At 43.8% G+C, this 24,917-nt stretch overlaps 1 protein-coding gene across 1 annotated transcript; it reads right to left on the bottom strand.

Moving 5' to 3' along the window:
• Nucleotides 1-7,973: 7,973 nt before the first annotated feature.
• Nucleotides 7,974-24,356, bottom strand: LOC133155120 (coatomer subunit delta). The gene is made up of 10 exons (XM_061280147.1): nucleotides 24,154-24,356; nucleotides 23,042-23,305; nucleotides 19,467-19,646; nucleotides 18,587-18,792; nucleotides 18,317-18,478; nucleotides 17,929-18,094; nucleotides 15,859-16,006; nucleotides 11,778-11,886; nucleotides 11,418-11,622; nucleotides 7,974-9,306 (listed from the first exon to the last, which is right to left on the bottom strand). The coding sequence occupies exons 1-10, from the start codon at nucleotides 24,154-24,156 to the stop codon at nucleotides 9,217-9,219; spliced, it is 1,533 nt and encodes a 510-aa protein (XP_061136131.1). The 5' UTR covers nucleotides 24,157-24,356; the 3' UTR covers nucleotides 7,974-9,216.
• Nucleotides 24,357-24,917: the final 561 nt, after the last annotated feature.

Raw genomic sequence — 24,917 nt, 5'->3', positions numbered from 1 at the left:
AAACCTCTGCTCATGGAAACAGAGAAAGGGTGAATTGAATTTGAATGGTCTTATTTATGTCGCAGGTACAAAGTATTGTATGGCGCATTACAATTTCCACATGCGCGTCTTTATTCTTTTTCTCTCGCAAACAAAAAAAAGACCATAACCAAAGACAACCATTTACAATGGCTAAATTAATATTAAGAAATGACAATAGCAAATAGCGTATTAGTCTTTCCTTGAATCTGGACTTGTACTTTGCACACAGACCTGAGTGAGTGATACGTTGGCCTCTTCTGCTTTTGTAGTGCTGGCAGGCGTTTGCGCGGGCTCTAGTGGCCAAATTAAGACGTGCAAGGAAAAGAAGGGTGAAGACGTCAAATTGACAATCACAGGCGACAGTGATGTCAACTGGAAGAAGGGAGATGACCCCATCACTACCAGTGACACTGTTAAATACCAAGTAGTGAAAACTTCACAACAGTCTCTGACGATCAACAACCTGGAAGAAGGCGACGAGGGAATCTACAAGGCCGATGGTACCTCACCAGAAGAAACGTTCAACGTCAAAGGTTTGATGTTGCAAGAAAGCCGCACACTCACCACACGAAAGCTTTTTATGCAGCATTTCCTTCGCACAGGGCACACGCACGCACGCGGGGGTGCAGACAGAACGCGCCATCACGCACGCATGTTTTTGGAATGTGGCAGGGAATGGCACGTGGACAGCGACAACACGCACACACTCCACACAGGGAGGCGAAAAACGGCGTTAGAAAAATTCTCTTGTGCTAATTATGTTAAGGACAAAAGTTGGAGATGCAAGATATTCCCCGAAAAACAAGATTCTGCGTCTTTTGTCCAAAATGCCAATTGAGACTAAAGTAGCAAAACATCTCGGCGTCCTTTTCAAAAAGTCGACTTAGTGCTTTGCTCCAATGGACTTTGCACGCAGTGTTTCTGCTTTCCTTGTGCTGGCAGTGGTGGACTGCTCTGGCGACACAAGCACACCTCTGGTGTGCCGGGGCAAGCCGGGCGTAAACCTCAAATTGGCGGCCAAAGACACAGTCACCTCGATCGCATGGAAGAAGGGGATCACCCTCATTGCCGACCTGCCGGCCACCAAGTACGGTCCAACTAACGAGGATATCCTGATGATCAATAACCTGGACGACACAGACGAGGGATTGTACACGGTCGAAACTCCAGAAAGCAAGTTCGCCGTCCAAGGTTTGATGTTGCAAGAAAGCCGCTCACCACACACAGCGTTTTGTGCAGCATTTCTTGACACAACGCACAATCACGCATGGACACATTTGCAGGCTTGGATTCTGATGGCAGGCAGGCATGCCACAAAAGAGCAACTCAGAAAAACAAGAAGGTGCACATGACAGCCAATTGATTACAGCATGTCAGCCAAATGCTCATTTTCAAATGGCTAAATTAGGAACTCTGAAAAACAAACTGTGCACATGACAGACAGCATGTTAGCCAAATGATCATTTCCGGCAACGCTGGAAAAACAAAAGGTGCACATGTCAGCCAAATGATCATTTTAAAATTGCTAAATAAGGACTCACAATCAATCCGGCAACTCTGACAAACAAGAAAAGGTGCACATCCCAGCATATTAGCCAAACGATGATTTTCAAATTGCTAAATTAGGACTCGCAATCAATCCGGCAACTCTGAAAAACAAGAATCAGAATCAGCTTTATTGGCCAAGTTTGTGCATGCCAAACAAGGAATTTGACTCCGGTTGATCTCAGCCTCTACAACATTCAGGTGACTAACAACATTTAAGTGGCAAGAACAGGATATTATTGACAAGTGATGTCTCTGAGACTCTGAGTGGTGTGAGTCAGCCTGGGGATAGAAGCTGTGTCTGTGTCTGCTGGTTTTGGTGCACATGGCAGACAGCATGTTAGCCAAATGATCATTTTCCAAATTGCTAAATTAAGACTCCCAATCAAAATAACACATGACAGCATGTTAGCCAAATGATTACGAAACCATTCGCAAAATTGCCAAATCAAGACTTAATATTGATCCCGGGTTGAAAACTTCTACCTACCAGAATGTACAACTGCTTTTCTTGTGCTGGCAGTGGCGGACTGCTTTGGGCAGACCTCAAGTGTGACGTGCAAGGGCGACCGGAGCGGAAAGCTCAAATTGAGAGTCTCGGACACAGCTACTGGTCCTGTCGTCTGGATGAAAGGAAGCACCCCTCTCACCGGCGAGGATCCCAAGTATGCTAAAAGCGGACCTCATAATGAAGGCCTGACCATCCAGTCCCTGGATGTGAGTGACGAAGAATCGTACACAGCCAAGTATAACTCCCCATCAGTCACCCAAGTGTTCAATGTAAAAGTTTTTGGTGAGTTTGATGTTGGAGGAAAGCCAGTCTCCACATGAAAGCTTTTTGTGCAGTTATTTTCTCGCTTCATTGTTTCATTTCAAATGTATTTCCGCGTTGCCTCTGTGCTTTTTTACCTTCTTAGCAAAGCTTTTGTAAAAACAGTCATACTTTGGCCACCTCTGTGCTTTTTTGTTTGTCAGGCGTGTGCAAGACCAATGGCGACTGCCTGGTTAAAAAGAATGGCAAGGTTCGATTGGAATTTGGAGACCCAAAAGCCACCTGGAAGCACGACGACAATCCTGTGACAGGCTCCAGATTCACTCCATCAGCGGGCAACCTGGAGATTCAGGACCTGCAGGACAGTGACTTGGGGACATACAAGGCCATGAATGGCGTGAGCGTCAAGAAGACTATCCAGCTCAAGTTTCCTGGTAGGTTTCATGTTGCTGAAGAAACAAACATGGCCTCATGTAGGAAAAAGTTCCAAAGTTGCTGGCTGACCTTTTCCAAATGCGTCTCCCATTCAGCGGTCGCCGGCAGCAACCCCCAAGACAGCAAGCCCCGAGACGTCGAGGGCAAGCCCGGAGACGGCAGCGGGTGCCTGTCCTACTCACCTGCTCTGCTGGTGACGGTCGTCACCCTGATGCATCTGCTGCTTCAGCTGGCCGCCTAGAAGACAGCAAGCCAAAGGTGGAGGGAGGAAAAGTGGCCCCCCCGCCCACACGACATGCACTTAAGTGCATTTTGCTTCTTTGGATTCAACGTGTGCTTCTTTTTGCTAATCAGTCTCATCAAACACCATTGATTTTTCTTTTTTCCCTCTTCAATAAAATGACAAATGTTTGTTTGTTTGTTTGTTTGTTTGTTTGTTTGTTTGTTTGTTTGTTTGTTTGAAATGAGCTGCTTCACAAATGACTACATTTAGGAGTGAAATTCTATTTCGGTGTCATCCAAAGGTCCCACCCATCCTGCCGAAATGTCCAATTGCTTTCACTTTGAGCCAGAGATTGGTGGGAAAAAATTGTCAAATCCGTGTCAGGCTTGACAAGTGACTTTGTTGGAATTGTATTTACCTATATATGATACGTATTATAATAAATTATATTTATAACGCACTTTACAGTCGGAGGAATCTCAAAAGTGCTACATGGCAAGTAAAAACAAAACAAAAAGCAAGGACAAGTATAAAACCACTGGACGACAACCAGGACATGAGAACAGGAATTACGGAAATGCTAGAGTAAAGAGTTTAAGTCTGGTTTTGAAAGAGTCAGTGGATTGGGGTTCTCTTAGGTGGTCGGGGAGGGAGTTCCACAGTGTGGAGGCTGCATGGCAGAAGGCCCGGTCCCCCATGGTGCGCAACTTGGTTTTCGGGACGTGGGGAAGGTGTGAATTGGATGAGCGGAGGCTTCGGGTGGCAGGTTTTGGGGCAAGGAGTTCTTTGAGGTATGGGGTAGCATGTCCGAGGATACACTGGTGAGTGAGGAGCGCGATCTTATAAACAGTTCGGAATTTGATGGTGAGCCAGTGCAGAGAACGGAGGATGGGTGTGATGTGGTCGCTTTTCCGCACCCTCATCAGGATCCTAGCAGCACTGTTTTGGATGTACCGAAGCCTCTGGAGGCTCCCGATGAGTGCGTTACAATCGTCTAGCCTGGAGGAGATAAAGGCGTGGACAAGTTTCTCAGCATCCGTCAGGGTAAGTGTGGGGCGGAGTTTGGAAATATTCCTGAGGTGGAAGAAGGAGGTTTTGCAGATGTGTTTTATGTGTGACTCTAGGACCTAGAGTCTAGGTTGAGTTGAGGGTCCAGTTTCACACTCAGGTTGGTGACAGTGGCTGAGAGGGGGATAGTGTGACCGGCAAATGAGATGCTTGTTATTGGGCAGGTATGGATCTGATGGGGAGTGCCAATTAACATGGCTTGGGTTTTGTCACTGTTGACTTGCAGGAAGCTGAGATTCATCCACGCCTTCATCTCCTCCAGACACAGGGAGAGGATGGATGAGGGAAATGGAGGAGGCTGGGTTGTGGAGGGCGGGGGGTCGAGTTTGAGGTATAGCTGGGTGTTGTCCGCGTAACAATGATATGAGATGCCAAACCTCCTGATTATATTGCCGAGGGGTAGCGTGGAGCGAGTGAAGAGGGTAGGACCGAGTACAGATCCCTGGGGGACACCGGAGGTGACAGTGTGTGTGTCGGATTTCTTCCCTCCCAGGGAAACGTACTCGCTTCGGTTCGAGAGGTGACTGAAGCCAGGTTAGAGCAGTGCCAGAGAATCCAGTGGAGTGAAGTTGATTGATTGATTGAATATTTATTGATCCCCAGGGGTGGGGAAATTCAGGCCCCAGCAGTATCCACACCACAGAGTGGGTATACAAAAGACACACAGATGGCATGAGCGCAACTCAATAACTTTCATAAGGCTGCCACACAACGGCGCCACAAAGAAAGTCAGAAAGTGCTCAAGATAAAAGCCATCAAAGCAAATCAAAGCTAAAAGACAAAGGAAAAAAAGTAACAGCGGCCAACCAGCACCCCCAATACAAGAGAACACCCCAAAACAAAATAACCTCCACCGGGTCCATCGACAGGTTTAAGGGCAGTCCAGTTCAACGGCGCCCAATGGACCGTGGTCGTGAATCGGTGAAAACATCACAAAGCAGGCAAACGTGTGAGCAGCGTCCCGGGCACCCAGCCGGGGCACGTGCAGATGGTCACCACGGGGCCAGCATGGCGAAAGTCGTTGGTACCGACGAGCACGAGGGAGCGGACTCTCCACAGGGGTTGCGGCTGCAAGGCCAAGGCGAGGGCCGGATAAGCAGGAAGCCGTCGTAGAGTTACGCCGGAACTCAACCGATGATCCCGGGCCCAGGAAGAAAAAAAAATATATATATCTGATCCGAAGAGATACCGAGGTGCGGTAGAAGGCACCAGCATTGCCGAATGGACAAAAAGACAGAAAGAAAAAGGAGAAAAGAAGGAAATAAAGAGGAAAAGAGAGAACACTGCTGGGAGGCAGCCACTCACGCCGCCATACCAAGAAAAAAAAACACAAAGAAAACCGAGGATATTGTGGTGAACAGTGTCAAATGCAGCGGACAGATCCAACAGAATGAGGAGTGACGAGGAGCCTGCATCGACAGCCATGAGAAGGTCGTTAGTGACCCTAACAAGGGCTGTTTCAGTGCTGTGGCCAGAGCAAAAACCGGATTGAAATTTCTCAGCAATGTTATTGCGGGTGAGATGAGTGTGAAGTTGGGCAGCTACCACTTTCTCCAGAACCTTGGAGAGAAACGGGAGGTTTGATATCGGTGTGTAGTTGGCAAGGTTGTCCGGGTCAAGTGAGGGTTTTTTGAGCACGGGGGTAATGATGGCTGTCTTCAATGCAAGGGCGTACAGAGCCAGACTGGAGTGAGAGGTTGATGACATTGGTTATTAGGGGACTAAGGGCTGAGGTTTGTTGTTTAATGAGGGCTGTGGGGAAATGGTCCAGGGCACATGTGGAGGGTTTCATATTTTTGATGATGTCCTCTACGTCCGGGTTTGGAGTGGGGGCGTGGGAAAGGCAGTTCCATTTGAATAAGTTTGTGGTCAGACACACCAACCTCGTGAACTTGTAGGTTGCTTATGGCCGATGAGGAGATGACAAGGTCAAGTGTATGCCCTTTGTCATGAGTGGGGGACATTTACATGTTGAGTGAAGTGTAAACAGTCCAATAGTTGCAACAGGTCAGAGGCAGGGTGGCGGGAGGGGGTGTCGACCTGGATGTTAACATCACCTAGTATGGTTAGATCAGAGGAAGTGGAGGTACAGAGGGTAGTGAGTAGATCGTGTAGTTCTGGATTGAAAGCAGAGTTTGGTTTAGGAGGGCGGTAAATAAGTAAAACTGTGATAGGATATGGAAGTTTACATTTGAATGCAAGGGATTCGAATGAGGAGTGATCAAGGTAGAGGGAGAGGGGATAGCTCTAGATCAAGACGGTGGAGTACAGCCAGGCCACCGCCACGGCCAGTGCTGTGAGGTTTAGTTATGTATTTATAACCAGAGGGACAGGCTTCATTGAGGGATTGATAGATTGATCCGGTGGTTGCCAGGTCTCAGTCAGGCACATTGTCTAAGCCTTTGTCCAGGATGAGGTCGTGAATAAATGATGATTTACGTGTGAGTGCTTGGATGTTGAGGAGATCCATTTTGATTGTGGGTGTGGGGCTGGGTTTAGGTCGGGGGCAAAGTAGAGAGAAATCCACTCCACGTTTTCTGTGCCACATGAAGTGCAGTCCACTCTGTGTTGGAGTGAAATCCAATTCGTTTTGTCCTGGCCACCCGGGGGCCGCTCCGTGTTGGAGTCCGTTCTGTGCTGGAGAAAGGTCCACTCAGTGTTTTCCCGGCAACCCGGTGCGCCGTAGTAGGCAGCCGGCTGATTGTGGAGGTTTGTTGCGGTCCAGGCGACTGTGGGCCGACCGCGCCAGCCTCACCAACACCGTCCTCTCGTTCTTCGCCAGCTCCGCCCAACAGGGCCTCTCCGCTCAACTTATGGCCCGTTGCGACCGAGTCTTTAACATCCAAGTCGAGTCTCAAGTTTTTTCATTTTTTGTCAAGTCAAGTCACAAGTCATCAAAACAGCGACTCGAGTCCAAGTCACAGTGACTCGGGTCCCCATCTGTGGTAGATATTCAGTCTTTTGTTGTTTCCCTTGCCAAAGCATCACTTAAAGCCTAAAGTTTTGGTCATCACCGCTCTAGAGGAGACCTGCATAGAGGAATGGGCCAAAATACCAGAAACTGTGTGTGAAAACCTTGTGAAGACTTACAGAAAACATTTGACCTATGTCATTGCCAACAAAGGGTATATAACATAACACAAGTATTGATATGAACTTTAATTATCCACTAAATACTCATTTTCCACCATAGTTTGCAAATAAAATATATAAAAAAAACAATGTGACTTTCAGAATTGTTTTCATTTTTTTTTCTCTCATAGTTAAAGTGTACCTATGATGAAAATTGCAGGCATCTCATCTTTTGAGTGGGAGAGCTTGCGCAATTGGTGGCTGACTAAATACCTTTTTGCCCCACTGTAAATGATTAGTTATAATTAATAGCCCGGTACCCTCGTGGCCAGAGGAAACTTCTACAACTGCATCCTGCATTTCCGTATGTCAATTATAAGACCCTGGCGTAACTCAGTGGCAACTCGAAAAGCCTCTGGACCGTCGATTGAGTGCGAACCACGGGCACTATCCAGTGTTTTTCTATTATGTCTGTTACTTTACAAATTTCTTGTCTACAAAAGGTGCGTTTAACTCTTACAAGTGGGACTCTTTACTCTTCTGATGGGGAGTTGAGCCCACACGCACGCAACTTCCGTATTTTTGATGAACTGGTTTCCAATGACAAGCAAAACATTTCAATAGGATTTATGGTTGAAAAGTTCAACCACAGTCTCTCTATGCAAGTCATTACAATAGAGGAAAATACATCTAATTGTCAACTCAACAGCAAAGTCCTTTGGTTGAATTCCTGTCACGCATGTGTAAAATGTCTTCCACGCACGAAGGCAATTACAAATATGTAAAACAATACAACTGCAATGGTCATTACATACACATAATGACACAACAACCACGTAATTTCCATGAATACATTTTATTACAGTAAAGATTTTGTTTTGCCCCAAATTGTACAATGGAATGTTACGATTCCCCTTCAGAAAGTTTGTTAAAAATGCTAAATCCCGTAATTTCCAACTCTAACACAGCCACGCAACAGTTACCAAATTGAAAGTTGAGGAGTCCAAGTGAAAAATAAACCAACATTCACCAGACATTCTCCTTAGTCAGAATTATCACAAAAAAAGACAAAATGAACAAACGTGTGGTTCTTGTCAGGATGTGAAGGGCCCAATTTCACAATGGTTTGCAGTTTATTTGTAGTTTTTAGGGGTGGTGGTGGTTTAGAGCGTCGGTGTTTGTGGCCCACGATGAAGGTACATCTCCCTATTATTCAATTGCCATCACTTAAACAGTTTAAGAGGGACTCAAAAGATGTTATAAACATATCAAAGTTGCAATAATCAAATATATTCAACTGGTGGATAGGTTCTGCTCTTCCATGTCAAACTTCAATGCCATGTGGTTGAAAGTGATGACACATTAAACAGCAAATAGTAACGAAAATATCAACATTACAAATAAAAAGGACACATTGCAAAAATGAAGATGACTGCACATAGAACATACAATATTGCAAACATGTTCTTTTTGAGCTAAGGTCCAATCTGTAACCTTTATGAGTTCCTACTTAAATGTTCTCGAGAAAACAAATGAGATATTGGAGCGAACAATGTCGGTAGTTTGATTGCTTATGATAAATACAATTAGAACTCTGGAGTTAATGAGAAGAAAAAGAAAGCAAGAACCCCAATCACCCATATCAAACTATTTCAATGCAATATTGAGCGGGAAGAAGCGTGGTTGTAGAGGATGCATGTTGAGCAATTCGAGTGATGACTGCCTCGTGTTCCCGCAAGTGTTCGTGCCGGAGTTGTACTGACTGATTGAGCGTGATGTGACCTGCCCGCAACCTTCCTCGGCCTCCGTTCGGGACAACAATAGTATCACCGTAGTTCCACAATTTCAATTAAACGCTATAGATGATCCTCTCGCTCTTACAAACATAAATTCATCACTGCAGGTCTGCCCCAGCACTTGGAGCGCAATTTGCCGGAGGGATGATGGAGTCCTGTTGATGTACACAGTCTGTAATAGTATACAGGGTGGGCAGGGTAGAAATTGTCAATCGTTCTCTGGAGCACAGATTTGGACTATATTTAGTGGGCCATTCTTTTATTTCCCTTTGCTTGAAACATTCTTACAGGATTTCATATTTGTCGACGACAAAGGAGGTCTCCGAAGAGAATCGAACTGAGGCGTCCCCATCTACGTGAGTCACTTTAGCAACCTGACGTGCAGAGGAAAAACAAAAGACGTTAATAATTTGTCGTTTCAGACAAAGAGCGAAGCGTACAGACCTTAAAAGTACAGCAGAATGTGGAACATAATCAGGGTTGTGGGCAGGTATCAGGGAATCTGATTTTTTTTTTTCAGCCAATCTTTTGTGCTTTTTTTTTTCAAGTGAATCTTATTAAATAAAAATGTGACAATATAATAAATGAACAACTTTTTTTTTATAGATACAGTGTATGGAATCAACAGTTTCTTAAATTCACATTGTGTTTAGCAGTAAAAAAGGGTATCATCTAATTTTATAAAAACATAATTTATTAAAATGTATTTGAAAATTATTATCATCCATCCATTTTCTATATCGCTTGTCCCCACGGGGGTCGCAGGCGTGCTGGAGCCTATCGGGCAGTAGGCGGAGGACACCCTGAACCAGTTGCCAGCCGATCGCAGGGCACACAGAGACGAACAACCATCCGCACTCGCACCTAGGGGCAATTTGGAGTGCTCAATTGTCCTACCAAGCATGTTTTTGGGATGTGGGAGGAAACCCGAGTGCCCGGAGAAAACCCACGTGGGCACAGGGAGAACATGCAAACTCCACACAGGGAGGTTCAGAGGTGGAAACAAATCTGCACCCTCCTAACTGTGAGGTGGACATGCTAACCAGTGCGTCACCGAGCCGCCCTATTTTACTCATTATTTATTCATTTGTATGTTGTATTTATTTAATATTTATATTGCTTTCTTTATTCATTTATTATTTTATTTATTATGTATTCATTATTATATTTTTCTCAAAAGGACATGAGAATGGCTCCCAATACAAATCAGTACTTTTAAAGGTTGACGTTTGATGGCTATGCTATTTGATATGCAAAGCGGCGCAAAATATCAATTTTGTTGCAAAAACAGCAATGCAAAATCGCTTACTTCGAGCAACGAGTTCACATTGTTAAAAAAATATTTGATTTACTGACTGTTGTGGTAACATCATGCAATCACATTTAATGTGATACGAGTTTCTGAAAAAAATATATCATCCCAAAACTGCGTTATCATGACAAACCTATGATATGGCAACCAAGGGTCGTAAAACATTTACCGTATTTTCCGCACTATTAGGCGCACCTAAAAATTTACATTTTACTAAAAAAAACACAGTGCGCCTTATAATGCAGAGCGCCTTATATATGGATCAATTGATGAATCTGTTGATCCATACTGGTTGTACACAGTGCTCTGCCAAAATGTTTCAGTACGTTTTAGTACGACTAGTAAATTACAAGGTCGCATCGCTTCCCAAAATTACGGCAACTGTAGTCAGGGGGTGTCACCGAATAGCTGTTGTACCCGCGAGGCTATTTCATTTCAAAATAGGCTGCTCCGTTAATGTTTCAAGTAAATTTACGGATTGATATGGAAGGGAAACATAGGTACGCAGTACTAATGTGTTAGATCGAACTTTAATTAGTTCCGATCATTTTATAGGAGATCGTTTGAGAAACGCGATTGTTTACACTTTGCTGAGGCTCATGGGAGATTGCGAGCTGAGGCTCATGGGAATTTGCGGATGGCTAATGCTATAACGATAGCTGCTATACGCACCAGGCTATTTCATGTCAAAATAGGCTGCTCCGTTAATGTTTCGAGTAAATCTACGGATCGATATGGAAGGGAAACATAGGTAAGTAGTACCAATGCGTTAGATCGAACTTTAGTCAGTTCCGATCATTTTATAGGAGATCGTTTGAGAAACGCGATTGTTTACAGAGGGCTCGTTGGTTATTGGCTAGTGGATGTATACCGCAACCCTAGTCAACCTCAGTTTGTTGCAGTATAGCTTTTATTCTACGCGCCTTATAATCCGGTGCGCCTTATATATGGACAAAGTTTTAAAATGGGCCGTTCATTGAAGGTGCGGCTTATAATCCGGTGCGCCTAATAGTGCGGAAAATACGGTACTACCTCCTTTTGAAGACAAACTGTGCCAAATGATGACATTTATTGCTGCCTTTTCTTCATCGTATTTTGTATTCTTATTTTTTTCTCTTTCTATGTTCATATTCAGCAGTCAATCAGTCAAAACATTTCTACCAAAGTTCATACCTGGATGTCACAGTAGTTGCGTTTGGACACAAAGGACACATTAACGGGGAAGAAGTCATTGGGTTGTCCGCTAATGCTGAACTCCAGGCTGCCAGTCTTGTTGTTGGCATCGATGACAGGTAGGCACCACTCCAGAACATTTCGCCTGCTGTCGTGTTTGTACTCTCCATCCAGATCTCCGATCACAGGTGCACCCATGCCAGACCTGCACGGAGACATATGTCCCCTTAGGTAACACACACATTGTGATGGCACCCACGGAACTATTCTTACAATAGATATGATCAGATTAATATTGTCAGTTACGTATGTCACTATGGTATCCCTTAACAGTCCAAAAAGAAGATTTGATCGGCTTACGGCACTGGTATGGTAATGACCACGTCATTGAGTTCTAGGCTCTCTTCCTGCAGCTCGTATTCAATGTTGACGTCACAGCCGCTGCCACTCTCTGAAGGCCAGCAGTTGACTGAGGGATAATTGAGACATTGTGAAAAGGATAACTAAAAGTCAACAATAGTCACAAGTCCTTTGAAGGGTTGCCATGAACCAAGGAAGGAACAGAGGGAGAGGCGAACAGATTGTGAGATCAATATAAAACATTTAGGTTGACAAACAAGCAGAATTTAATTTGTAGTAACACCATAGCTTCTTTTAAAACATAAAATACCTAAAATTCCAACTAAATACTTTAGTTGGAACAAGTGCGACGATTAATTGAATAATCAATTATCAAGTTGATTGATCGTTCTTTGCATATTTACAGCCCTCGATTAATTTGAAACATGGGTCTCAAACTGAGGGGACAATAGTTTAGGTGTAAAAGTTTTTATCCGTGCATTAAAAAAAAAAAATATATATATATATATATATTAAAAAAAAATGTGGCCCGGCCTCACCGCAGACTTTAGCTCCAGTGGCCCCCAGGTAATGAGACCCCTGATTTTAAATTACGCAAATCCTTTCGATTTTAGCCTCATCATCGATACTGAATAGAGATGCACCGATCCGACTTTTTCAGTTTCGATACCGATATCGATGCCGTGGCTTTGCGTATCGGTCGATACCCGATACCGATCCGATATTATGGTTGACTTAACAAGCTACATAACTCTACATGTGGAACAGAAAAGACCAAAGGCAATGGCATCAGGCAGACTACACAGTTCTTTGCTCTAAATTAGGGGTGTCCAAACCAACGGTCCAGTTTTTATTGGCCCGCAGCAAATTCTGAAAACATAATTGAATATGGCCCGCACAAGAAGCTTGAGCTCAGCTTCTCAGTTTCCACACTAGATGGTGTAATGTATTTGGACTGTGTGGTTACCCGTACTGGGGGGTGGAGCTAGAGGTATGGCGGGCGGATGGCATGTTGTAGCTAGGAGAGACTGCGGCTAAAGAGAAACGAACATCAATACATGATTGACTCACTGCTTCCCTAAAACCTGGTCGTCTTGTCAAGTTATTTCTCATGGTATAGAGAAACATTACAGATGGAGCCCGCCACACAAAGCGTTTGACGTCCCATTAACACCCCCCCGGAAGAGAAGCGAACACGCAGCGTTTGACATCCGATTAGCCGACCGCCCCCCCCCCCCCCATTCGGGAGAGAAGCGAACGCGCAGCCTTTGACGTCCCATTAGCAACCCGAAGAGAAGCGAACGCGCAGGGTTTGACGTCCGCTTAGCAACCCGGGGAAGAGAAGCGAACGTTCGCTCCATGTTTGCATTTGTTTAGAAAACTCTCGTGGCATGCGGCACACGTGCTGCTGACGTATGACGTAGCCCGCGTCCCAATAGATTAAGGAAAGTATCGGCTCACAGATCGGCTGCATTTTCCGATACCCGATCCATCTATTTTGTTGATATCGGGGCCGATATCCGATCCAGATATCGGATCGGTGCATCTCTAATACTGAATATTCTGATTTTGTCAGTAAAGCCGAATGATTGTTTGTGTTGAATAAAATGCCGGGAGAGATCATCAGGTATGCCGTGGAAAATTAGTCAATGTCAATTATTGTGTCAAAAAAACGTGGGTATTTTCTAATATAACAAAAATGTCTTGTTGTTAATTCATCTATGCTAACCTCATGTAATAGGCAAAACAATAAAATAATCTTCCACTAGATGACAGAAGGTACACATATAATCTATGCTGTATATTGGATCATTTTGCACAGCGGTGTGCCCTGAGATTTTATCTGATGTGAAAAATGTGCCTTGTCTCAATAAAGGTTAAGAAACACTGACTTAGATGGAGCAAAAAAAAAATCACTGTGCTGATGGTTAGTTTGCCTTCTGTGAAAGTCTCTTCACATACAATCCAAAACGCTGAATATCTTGACGACTGTATGTAGGCTTAAAGAAACATGGAGTGGGGCTTCCATGTGAATATATGTAGAAATAAAACAAAAGCGATAGAGTGCCATGACGAGTTGCCCATTTTGCCGGTTGGAGTGCTGTGGCGATTGATACTGTTTGAGCTGTCGATGTCTCAAACACCAGATCGATTTTCAAACTCAAATGGCAACACGTTTGATACTTTAGTCATTTGAGGCAATGCATTTGACGTATTGTATAAGAAACGTAAGTAACATAGGTAGGAATTATGAGATGCCCACAAGGGGCGGAGAGGAATTTCCGCAAAGCAAAAGAAAGTATACATGTGACGCCAAAACAAGTTGGTGGCCGAAAGTCATTTGTTGTGGCTTGCTACGAGGTAAATATATACTGTGTTTTTCCATGCATAATGCGCAAAATCGAACTAATTTATTGTGCTAAAATCTGGGGTGCGCATTATGCAGGGGTACAACAGTTTTTGAAGAAAATCTCCCTCGAAATAAAACTTGAAATCACACCTTTCTTCTTGTTTGTTGTCAATCGCGCATCGCATTCAGCCATCCTGCTCAACACAGTCAGTAAAATTCATAATTGCCGATACATATATTGCCCTTGTTGTGGACTTCCGGAAGGGTCACACCATACACCTGCCGCTGACCATCGACGGTGCTGTGGTGGAGAGAGTGAGCAGCGCCAAGTTCCTGGGGGTGCACATCAGTGAGGATCTCTCCTTGTCCACCAACACCGCATCACTGGCGAAGAAAGCCCAGCGCCGCCTGTACTTCCTGCGGAAACTCAGGCGAGCGAGCACTCCTCCGGCCGTCATGACTACATTTTACCGCGGCACCATTGAGAGCGTCCTCTCCAGCTGTATTGCTGTTTGGGGTGGCGGCTGCACTGACTACAACTTGAAGGCCCTGCAGCGCATAGTGAACACAGCTGGTAAGATTATTGGTGCTTCGCTCCCCTCCTTGAAGGACATTTACACCTCCCATCTCACCCGCAAGGCGACCACGATTGTGAGTGATGTGAGTCACCCCGCTCACTCTTTGTTTGAGCTTCTGCCCTCTGGGAAGAGGTACAGGAGCCTGCGCTCCCGCACCACCAGACTCTCCAACAGCTTCATACTCCAGGCTGTTAGGATCCTGAACTCGCCCCCCCTTTCTGCGTAGCGTCCGGTACGTTGCGCTATGCTTACTGTCTGCTGTACGCACACTGGCTCAGTTTTGCTCCTCTTATTTATTGGGTTATTTGTTTATTTTTTATTCATCACTCATTTTATTTATTTATTATTTATTGTTTGTGCCTTCTTGTTTTTATTTTGTGTCGTCTACTTGTATGTTTATCGTGTACTGTGTCTCGTCACCGTGGGATGGAGGAAACGGAATTTCGGTTTCTTTGTGTCTTGACATATGAAGGGATTGACAATAAAGCTGACTTTGACTTTGACATCGTTTGATGCGATGGTGCAATCCTTGGTGTGTTATTGTCAAATATTGTTTGTTTTTTTCATCTCCATCGCAAACCATCGTGCGTATTATGCATGGAAAAACACGGTACTTGGGAAACACTGTGGCTGCGTCTTATTTCACGGAGCCCAGTTAATTCTGATATTACCGCTGATCACAAAATTAAAATGTGTAAGAAAAGTATCGCATTACCCAAGCCGGAAAACTTTTTGTGTATACAACCAGCAGCATAGCAACAAGTTGATGACATGGTTTGGACCCAAACTTGCTACTACCGTAATTTTCGGACTATAAGTCGCACCGGAGTATAAGTCGAAATAGCCATAAAATGACCAAAAAAGTGAAAAAAAACCAAACATATATATGTATATAAGTCGCTCCTGAGTATAGGTCGCCCCCCCATCCAAACCATGAAAAGAAAATGCGACTTATAGTCCGAAAATTACGGTATTTAGTTTACTTTATGGCTGGTGTCTTTGGATAAGGGTTTAAAAATGTATCACATTTATTCATACAAGGTATAAATAAACACAAACAAAGCCATCACACGCGGTGTGATTTTCAGTAGCACTTCTTTGATTACACAGCATCCAAGTCCACTTCCAATCAGAGTACAAACTTTGGACTTACTGGTTAATGGTATGAGTGACTCGTCTGTGGTCTGTAGTCTCCATTTCAGCACGCCAACGTCGTTGTTGAGAGGGAAGGACTTCTCCGGGTTCTTCAGGCCAATCACCGAGTCTGATGTGAACAACTTCTTGTCCACATTCGGATGGGTCTAAGGGGCACATTTTTTTAGACTATCGATTTAGGGTGCACACACACTGCTTTGTTGGCTTTTTTTGTTGGCAATGATGCAGCATGTTTCTACAAATAATTACGTTTGCCAACTTTGGTACATATTAATACTATTCTCACACTCTAAGCCCAAACAATATTTTCATAATTTTTATGCAAGTCATTTCCCAGTGTAGCTAGCTTCTTAGTGTAGCTAGCCTACAGAATTATTATATTATTTTTTTTAAATGTAATGCGATCAACCAGTAGTAGGCTTACTTCCGTGGCATCCCTGACCACAGTTGCCGTAATGCTGAAAGCAATGCGACCTTGTAATTTACTAGTCGCACTGAAACATTTTGGCAGAGCGCTGTGTACAACCAGTATGGATCAACAAATTCATCAATTGATCCATATATAAGGCGCTCTGCATTACAAGGCGCACTCTGGTTTCTTTAACAAATTATAAGATTTTAAGTGCACCCTCTAATGCGGAAAATACGGTAGATTTTGGCGAGCCAACAAACGGGTCTCAAGCTATGCTAACTTTAGCATTCATGCAGAAAGGAGTTTCTATTTCCAACTACAGTGGAGCCTCGGTTTTCGAACGCCCCTGTTCTCGAACAAATCGGTATTCGAACAAAAAATTCGAGACTTGTTTTACTTTGGATGTCGGGCGAAATTCGGTTGTCGAACCTCGCAAGATGAGCCGAGAGGACCCGCATGCCAAATGACTCCGTTTGTTATTACATTCTCGTTACTCTGAGGAGTGCATCAACTCTAATCATGCCTCCAAAGTAAGCAAGTGGGAACAGTAAAGCCATTCTAAAACACAAAGACGCTCCTAAAGCAATGCGACAGTGAGCACCCGGCGCGCTCCGGTTGCGCGATCGGACCAAATTAAGCTCCCTGCGCACTGAGGTCCACTTAAATTAAAGGTACATCAGGACTTTAAAAATATTTTCTAAATTTCAGCGATGGCTCTGTCACAATAATGCGACCAGCGCGGTGCAGTTGCGTGGTCGGCGACGCGCTACGGTTGCGCGTTCGGCGGTGCGCGATCAGACAAAATTAGGCTCATGGAAAAAATGGTTAAAAAAAAGGCCTTTTTTTTTTTTTTTTTGGCTTGGAACCGATTACCGTTTTTATTACCGTATTACCGTTTAATTTAACTAATTTATTGTCCTAAAATCTGGGGTGCGCATTATACATGGGTACAAAAAAAATATATATATTATTTTTATTTTTTTTTTAAATCCGGATATGATATGGAGGCCGCCATTACAGATGCGCTTTCTTCTCTGGTGTTCACTTCAAACACGCTCCATACGAACACAATGCTCTCGTATCAGATGCTTGCTCGATCACCTGCTCGTTTGCTGTCACAATGCACCCTACACAAATCCGAAACATTTCTTCGCTATCGAGTTTGCTAGCGCATGCGCAGTGATACTGACCGGCAGAATAACATCCGGTTGTTCCCAAAGATGATCTTTTTTCTGAAATAATTTTACATTTACGGACTTAAGTAGGAGTCAAACTTTGGGTGCGTATTATACATGGGTACAGGCTTTTTTCCAGCATCAACATGCCATTTTTAGGGTGCGTATTATACACGGGGGCGCATTATACATGGAAAAAAAACAGTAAATGTTTTTCCATTATTTGTAATGGGAAAACATGATGCGGAATTCTAACGATTCACTTCTCGAACAGCCTTCTGGAACGGATTGTGGTCGAAAACCGAGGCTCCACTGTATTACATATCATACTATATGATATCTAGTCAACTAACACCATGCTGCTAGTTAATAGAAACAAAATTTAATAGACATTTAAGAAAATGTACCGACACCCACATTCTGCAACAAAATATTAGTTCTTTTCTCTGGGACAATGAAGTGTGTGCCTGTAAACACCTACTTGAAGCTGTAATCCTTTGCTGTCATTATTGGTGAGAACGAGACGGATGCGCCCGTTCTTGTCATCTGTGACCCGGAGCGTCACCATGCCCAGCACCTCCATGTTTTGCAGCCCGCCATCACGACCACAAGTGAGAGAGATTTTCTCCTCAACTCTAAGATGTACACTGTTGAGTACAAACAAAATTTGTGAAGTGTTGTCTTGGGGCGGACACACATTGAGTCCTAAATCGAAGCATAATAGACCAGCGAAACAAGTGATAGGTACTCCATACACTTCAAACTCTGTGGTATAATATATGAACTAAAAATGCATGGTCAGTTTCAAAGTATTAATTGCATTTTTATTTTTTAATAAAACAAATTAAAAAACAAAAATATCGACCAACCTCTCCATGTTCACTGGTGGTGGTAGAGCTTTCGAAACATCTGAGCCTCTCTTCCCAGAGGATGGCATGATAGTTTCACCCTCCAACTTCAATTTGTCAACAAAGTTGTCCACCTCTTTCCCTTTTGCCCCCAGCTTCAGTGCTTTACTTGGTCCGCTTTGTCTGGAACGGGGAGAGGAAAAACGGTTGTCAAACAAACGTATGGACCATTTACAAGACCAAAAAAGGGCAACAAATGCTTTCCAACTGCAGATTTCTTATTTTCTTCACCTGACTGGAGTTGGTGTGATCTTGGGCTTTTCAGGCTCTACGATGGTTTCTGTAATGATAGATCCCGAGGAGATGCTGGTCATGCCTCCACTGCCAAAGCCCCCAAAAGCTGGCCCCTTCTTGCCGGAACGCTCTGCATCCCTTCTAGCCTGCTGCAGCTCCTTGGCCTTTCTCCTCATCTCAGCCTTGGCTTCTCTTTCCTGGGTCTGAAAGTTGATTAAATGATTTTAAATGTTGGGTGCTTGACTATATTGAGTTAAATCATAAATCACTTGGACTAATGCCAACTCTAAAAGGTTTCTGAGACATTTGTAATCAAAGCACAGCATGAAGAGAAAGAAATACAACTGTTCAAGATGCAAGTTCGAGGGGAATTGAAATTAAAATGTGAAATGGTGACAAGTTGGCAGGGCTTTTCCATTTACCTGTTTGTCAATATAGAGTACCTTTACAAAATTATTTTCCTTCTTTGGGGTTTACAAAATGTAGTCCGACAGTTTGTCAATGTCACACATCTAACTGTGTCCCAAAAATATAACAATGTTGAACATTATTTTTTATTATAGATAACTTTGGTTTAGTAAAGTCTATATTCACACCTGAGGCGAACAGAGAACACTTGAAAAAGTGGGTCTCGGTCCATTTCTTTAATCCGCACCAGGATTCTGTTGCGTGTATTCACACCTGCACAAACCAGCGTTCCAATCGAACCCTGGTCCGTTTAAAACGGATCAAACAGTCAGGTCTGAATACACCCTAAGTCCGCTTTTGGGCCGGACTCAACAAGCGGACTAAGGACTTTTCTGATCTGAATACACTTTAAATAAAACAAAATATAAATCCAGCCTGAACAGGCCCTGACCACACGTAATAAACTCACCTCTCTGACAGCACGGAAAACTTTCTCCTCATGGGAGTCCATCTCAGTGAAAGTGCGGATTTGAGCCAGGTTGACATTCTCTCTGTAGCCTAGCGCCACGATCTCATCAAAAGCAAAGATCAGGTCAAAACAGTGCTCTGAAATTTCACTCTCCTCCAGCACACGGCAGTATTCCGGGATCTGGACAGGTATAAAGGAGATACTTGACATCAGTTTCTTACATGAAGGTAAACATCACTTGGCCGGTATGATTTGAGCCACATGTCTGAATGCCATGGGGCACCATGCTGCATCTAATAGGGTAGTCTTGGTGAAAGAAAAAAAGATTCGCAATTTTGAAATTTTTAGTGTCTGTGTCTCTGTTGTGTCTGTTATTTGGAGTAGACCACACTATAAAGAACTGTGCGACTTGTTTGCAATGAAGTCACTCAAGAAAAAGGCATTTGTACACTGTCTAGCAGGGCTTTGGTGACTGCATACAGTCATTACCACAGAGTCAGTGTCAGAGTTCAGTGGTTCTTAACCTTGTTGGAAGTACCGAACCCCACCAGTTTTGTATGCGCATTCACCGAACCCCTCTTCAGCGAAAAATGAAAAAGAGAGAGAGAAAAAAAAAAGTCAAATTCAGGACATCGATTTTTTTTACTGGGGCGCAAAATGAGCCGTGCATGATCATCACCTTGTTCAAAGAACAAAACCAACACAATGCATGAACTCAACACATTACGTACCCGCAAATCAGTGTGACTTCTGCTGTTGCCTTTGCGAGACCAGTTCAGATATGGATTATCACAAATTTACACGAGGTGTGTTCGGACCTCCCCAGTGGAGGCTCTGCCGAACCCTTAGGCTTCAATCGAACCCAGGTTAAGAACCACTGATCTAAGTTATTGCAGGCCACTTTTGTCGTAATGCTCTTTGCTACAATAGTAGGAAGCAGGTTTTGGCCTCATCTGGCAGTACACCCACAAGTTGGTCGTCAAATGTCAGAGGACTAGCTCAAACAGTTACTGCGTAAACAAGTCAACAAAGTGGCAGTTCCGGTGACGTCACACCACCTCATCCAAGTTTGCAAATTATAAACCAATTACTAATATGCCATGCCCAATCAAGTGGGCGAGAAAATTACAACGCATTCGTGCACAGCACTCGTATAAATATAGAAAACAAATTAAGCCTACCGATTGAAATGGAGGAATTTTGTTTTCCCCCAAATTGCATTCTTTACGAGTTGAAATTTGAATTCTACCACATCTACTACAATGGGAGACCTTGACATGACAGCAGTGTGATTAGTACTTTTAACTAGGGTTGTCACGATACCAGAATTTCAGTAGTCGCTCGGTACCAATAGCTGTGATTTTCGACGATTCTCGATGCTAATTCAGTACCTCGGTAGAAAACAACCAAACAGAATCCACTTATTTTTTAAAACCACTAATTCATTTAGAATTGCTTAAACCTGGTCGTAAACGTTATATTAGAAAAGAGAAGCAGTGGCATAGAGCCTTCAAAACACATCTATAAAAACAAGCAAGACTGATAATAACAATATTCAACTATATACACTGCTCAAAAAAATTAAAGGAACACTTTGAAAATAAATCAGATTTCAATGGTGACAACAGAAATGTTGGATATCTATACTGATATGGACAGTTTAATGTCTCAGGAACAAAAAGATGCCACATCTTTTGATGGAAATAAAAGTTTTCAGCCGACAGAGGGCTCAGTATACAGACACCCCAAAAATCAAAGTGAAAAAATGATGTGGCAGGCTCGTCCATTTTGCCTAAATTCAATTTCTGCAACTCGAAATTATTTTCAATATCTTGTGTGGCCCCCACGTGGTTGTATGCATGCTTGACAACTTCGCGGCATGCTCCTAATGAGACGACGGATGGTGTCTTGCGGGATGTCCTCCCAGATCTGTCTAAGGGCATCAGTGAGCTCCTGTAAAGTCTGAGGAGCAACCTGGCGGCATCTGATGGACTGAAATATTATGTCCCAGAGGTGTTCTTTCGGGTTTAGATCGGGTGATCTTGAGGGCCATTCAATTGTGTCAATTCCTTCATCCTCCAGATACTGTCTGCATACTCCTGGTACATGAGGCCAGGCATTGTCGTGGATCAAGAGGAACCCAGGACCTACTGCACCAGTGTTGACCATGGGTGCAAGGATTTCATCCCGATACCTAATGGCAGTCAGACTGCCGTTCTCTAGCCTGTAGAGGTCTCTTCGTCCCTCCATGGAAATGCCTCCCCAGACCATCACTGACCCACCACCAAACCGGTCATGCTGAACGATGTTGCAGGCAGTATAGTGCTCTCCTTGGCTTCTCCAGACCCTTTCACGTCTATCACAGGTGCTCAGGGTAAACCCGCTCTCATCTGTGAAAAGCACAGGGCGCCAGTGGCGGATTTGCCAATTCTGGTGTTCTATGGCAAATGCCAATCGAGCTCCACGGTGCTGAGCAGTGAGCACAGGGTACACTACAGGACTTCGTGTCCTGAGGCCACCCTCGTGAAGTCTGTTTCTGACTGTTTGGACAGAGACTTTCACACCAGTAGCCTGCTGGAGGTCATTCTGTAGGGCTCGGGCAATGCTCAACCTGTTTCTCCTTGCACAAAGCAGCAGATATCGGTCCTGCTGATGGGATGAGGACCATCTACGGCCCTGTCCAGCTCTCCTAGAGTAACTGCCTGCCTCCTGGAATCTCCTCCATGCTCTGGAGATTGTACTGGGACACACATCAAATCTTCTTGCAACAGCAGGCATGGATGTGCCATCCTGGAGGAGTTGGACAATCTGCTCAACTTCAGGAGGGTTAGGAAATCGCCTCATGCTCCCAGTCGTGATAATGACTCTCGCTAAAGCCAACACTTGTGGAAAACCAGTTAAAAAAGATCAAGAGGAGGAACTTGAAATGGCCTCCACCTGCAAAACCAGTCCTGTTTTGGGGACCATCTCGTTGTTGCCCCTCTAGTGCACCTATTGTTAATTCCTCCAACACCAATGCAGCTGAAACTGATTAACAACCCCCTCTGCCGCGTACCTGACCAAAACCTTGTCAGAAAAGTGTAATTGAATTCATGCCATACCCTGATAAAAAAATGTTCCTTTAATTTTTTTGAGCAGTGTATTAAAAAGAGCAGCAATGGCATGGAGCCTCTCAACCCTAATACCTCTCAAGCATTTGGCACGTTGGCTTGTTAAAATCTATAATTGCTCCAGTTGCATCCGCCTTGAATGCAAAATATTTCCACACAGGACTCTTAGTGACTTGGCTTCTCAACAAGTTAGTGTGTTGGACCTCCACTCCCACTTCCAGAAGCCATTGTTATGAAAGACCGAAAGTTTTCTTCTTCTTCAGCGCCGCTGACTGCTGCTCCGTGCTGCTCGTATGCGTATACTGCCAACTTAAGTTCCGGCAAGAATCGAAACCGCTCGCCGAGTGAAAAGTTAAATATTCGGTTCTGACGGTACCACAAAAAAGCAGGTAGATATATTTTTCGCGTGTTGGTACCGGAAGTATGTTCTTGTGACAACCTTACTTTTAACAACTGAAGGCTTACCACACGAGAGAAGAGTCTGAGTGTTTCAAGGTCCTCGAGGATGTTGCTGTTCTTGGTGGTGATGAGAACCATGTACAGCTTCTCCAGTGGCTGGTATACATAACGGACACTGTCCGTTTCCACAAAGGTATGCTGCTTCCCTGTGTTCATCAGTTTTGGAAATGCAGCAAGGAGACCTTCAATTCGTGTCCGCGTCATTTCAACAAACTGCCGCGATACAATGGCCTTGCCAGCCTTGGTGCACACCGCCGCTGCCAACAGCACCTGAAGATACCAGGATACATGTATGTATCACATAACATTGTGCAGACAGACTGTCAAAACTGGTATAATATTGATTATCCATCCATTTTCTGTAAATGGTTTAAACTGCAATGCATAATATAAACAATTAAAATTGGCGAGTGATATGATTATTATTTTTTTACATGAAAATTGTCAGTCTGGGTGGTGTCAAAAATGGTCAAAATTCACTTTTAATTGCTGTGGCGGACATAAGAACTATGCCTCTCTCCCAGCAGGCAAACTGTAGGGGTATGTTTATACTTATCTTATTTGTGACGCAATATTAACTTGTTGGCAGTCTTGGAGTAAAGACAAGTTTGGAAAGTCAGCTTCGTGTGCTTCATACTGCCACATTACAACCATTTGACGGATTGGATTTTACACACAAGTTCAACGGTCAATTAGGAAATCACAATAAATACATAAATAGATCAATTACACATGACAACGCAAGTAGAGGTTGTCCGATTCATGTTATGTTGTGGATATGGACAACTCAAACTTACTTGGGACATTAACTAGAGGTTTGAGAGCGATATGCACACTGACAGCAGCCAACGTTAGCAATGGTGCTAGTTACAGACAGGAGCGAGTTAGTTCACCCCAGCACTGCCTGCACGCTCCGTTTCAATGAATAAAATAAAGTTCGCGTCAAAAAATAGAGCTCTACGAAAATATACGCGATGTCAACTCAAAAAGTTGGGAGGATAATTCCACTTTCGAAGACCTGTTATCTCGCTTTAGCCAGCTACTTGCTTAGCCTATGTTTTGAAGCCTAGGCCCAACTAAACGTTTTTAACTTTCTGGATGCAACGTTTCTTACTCACCATTTTTGATTATCTTTTTATAGAACGAAGGCCTTCAGCTTCTTATCTGCGTCGCTTGGGTTCTGTTGATCGCTCCGAATAGGCAATGTAAAGCGGTCCAACTGACTTGAGTAAGATGTGAGGTTGTTAGCTTGCCTGGCGTCAATATGGCAGCAGTGCAGAGCCACGTCTCCACCGGAAGTACAGCGCCAGATCAGCTCACACTGCAAATGTGTGACGTGTTCATTCAAAGCCTCACGTGATTCGTAATACATTGCAAATATTACAAAATAACAAAATTAAAATTAAATATTGTATAAACCGTTATTATGTTAACTTTTTGGACATTTCTAGCAGTTTTTTAGGAAACGTTACACGTTTTACTTCCTGACACGGGAGCCCTGTTGTTTGCCGTTGTCGAGTTAGTCGTGGAGTTGCGTGAGTGAGGTTCTGCCTTTGGTCCCAAACTTACAGACGTGCTCTTTTTCCCGGAACATGTCCAGCTTTTGAGACCTAACAAAAATTTCCCGAGGGAATTTCAAAATCGCCCGGGATTTTGTTCGTCTCCCTCAAACATAATACGTACATGTAGTGTTAAAATGAAGATGTTCTGTTTGTGTACTCAGAGGCAGTGATTTGTTTGACATTGAGGGGGCGCAAGTGTGCGTGGTGAGAGTTGAAAGAAACCTCGAGCGCGTAATAGTTCCAAATAAAAAGCGGCTAAGAAGAGCCTAAAAGAGAAGCTTATTTTGTCTCCAACGCACTCTTTCTTCGAGTCAAACGAT

This window comes from Syngnathus typhle, linkage group LG6, assembly GCF_033458585.1.
Source record: "Syngnathus typhle isolate RoL2023-S1 ecotype Sweden linkage group LG6, RoL_Styp_1.0, whole genome shotgun sequence".
Taxonomy (NCBI): Eukaryota; Metazoa; Chordata; class Actinopteri; order Syngnathiformes; family Syngnathidae; genus Syngnathus; species Syngnathus typhle.
This window is presented reverse-complemented; position numbering and strand designations above follow the sequence as displayed.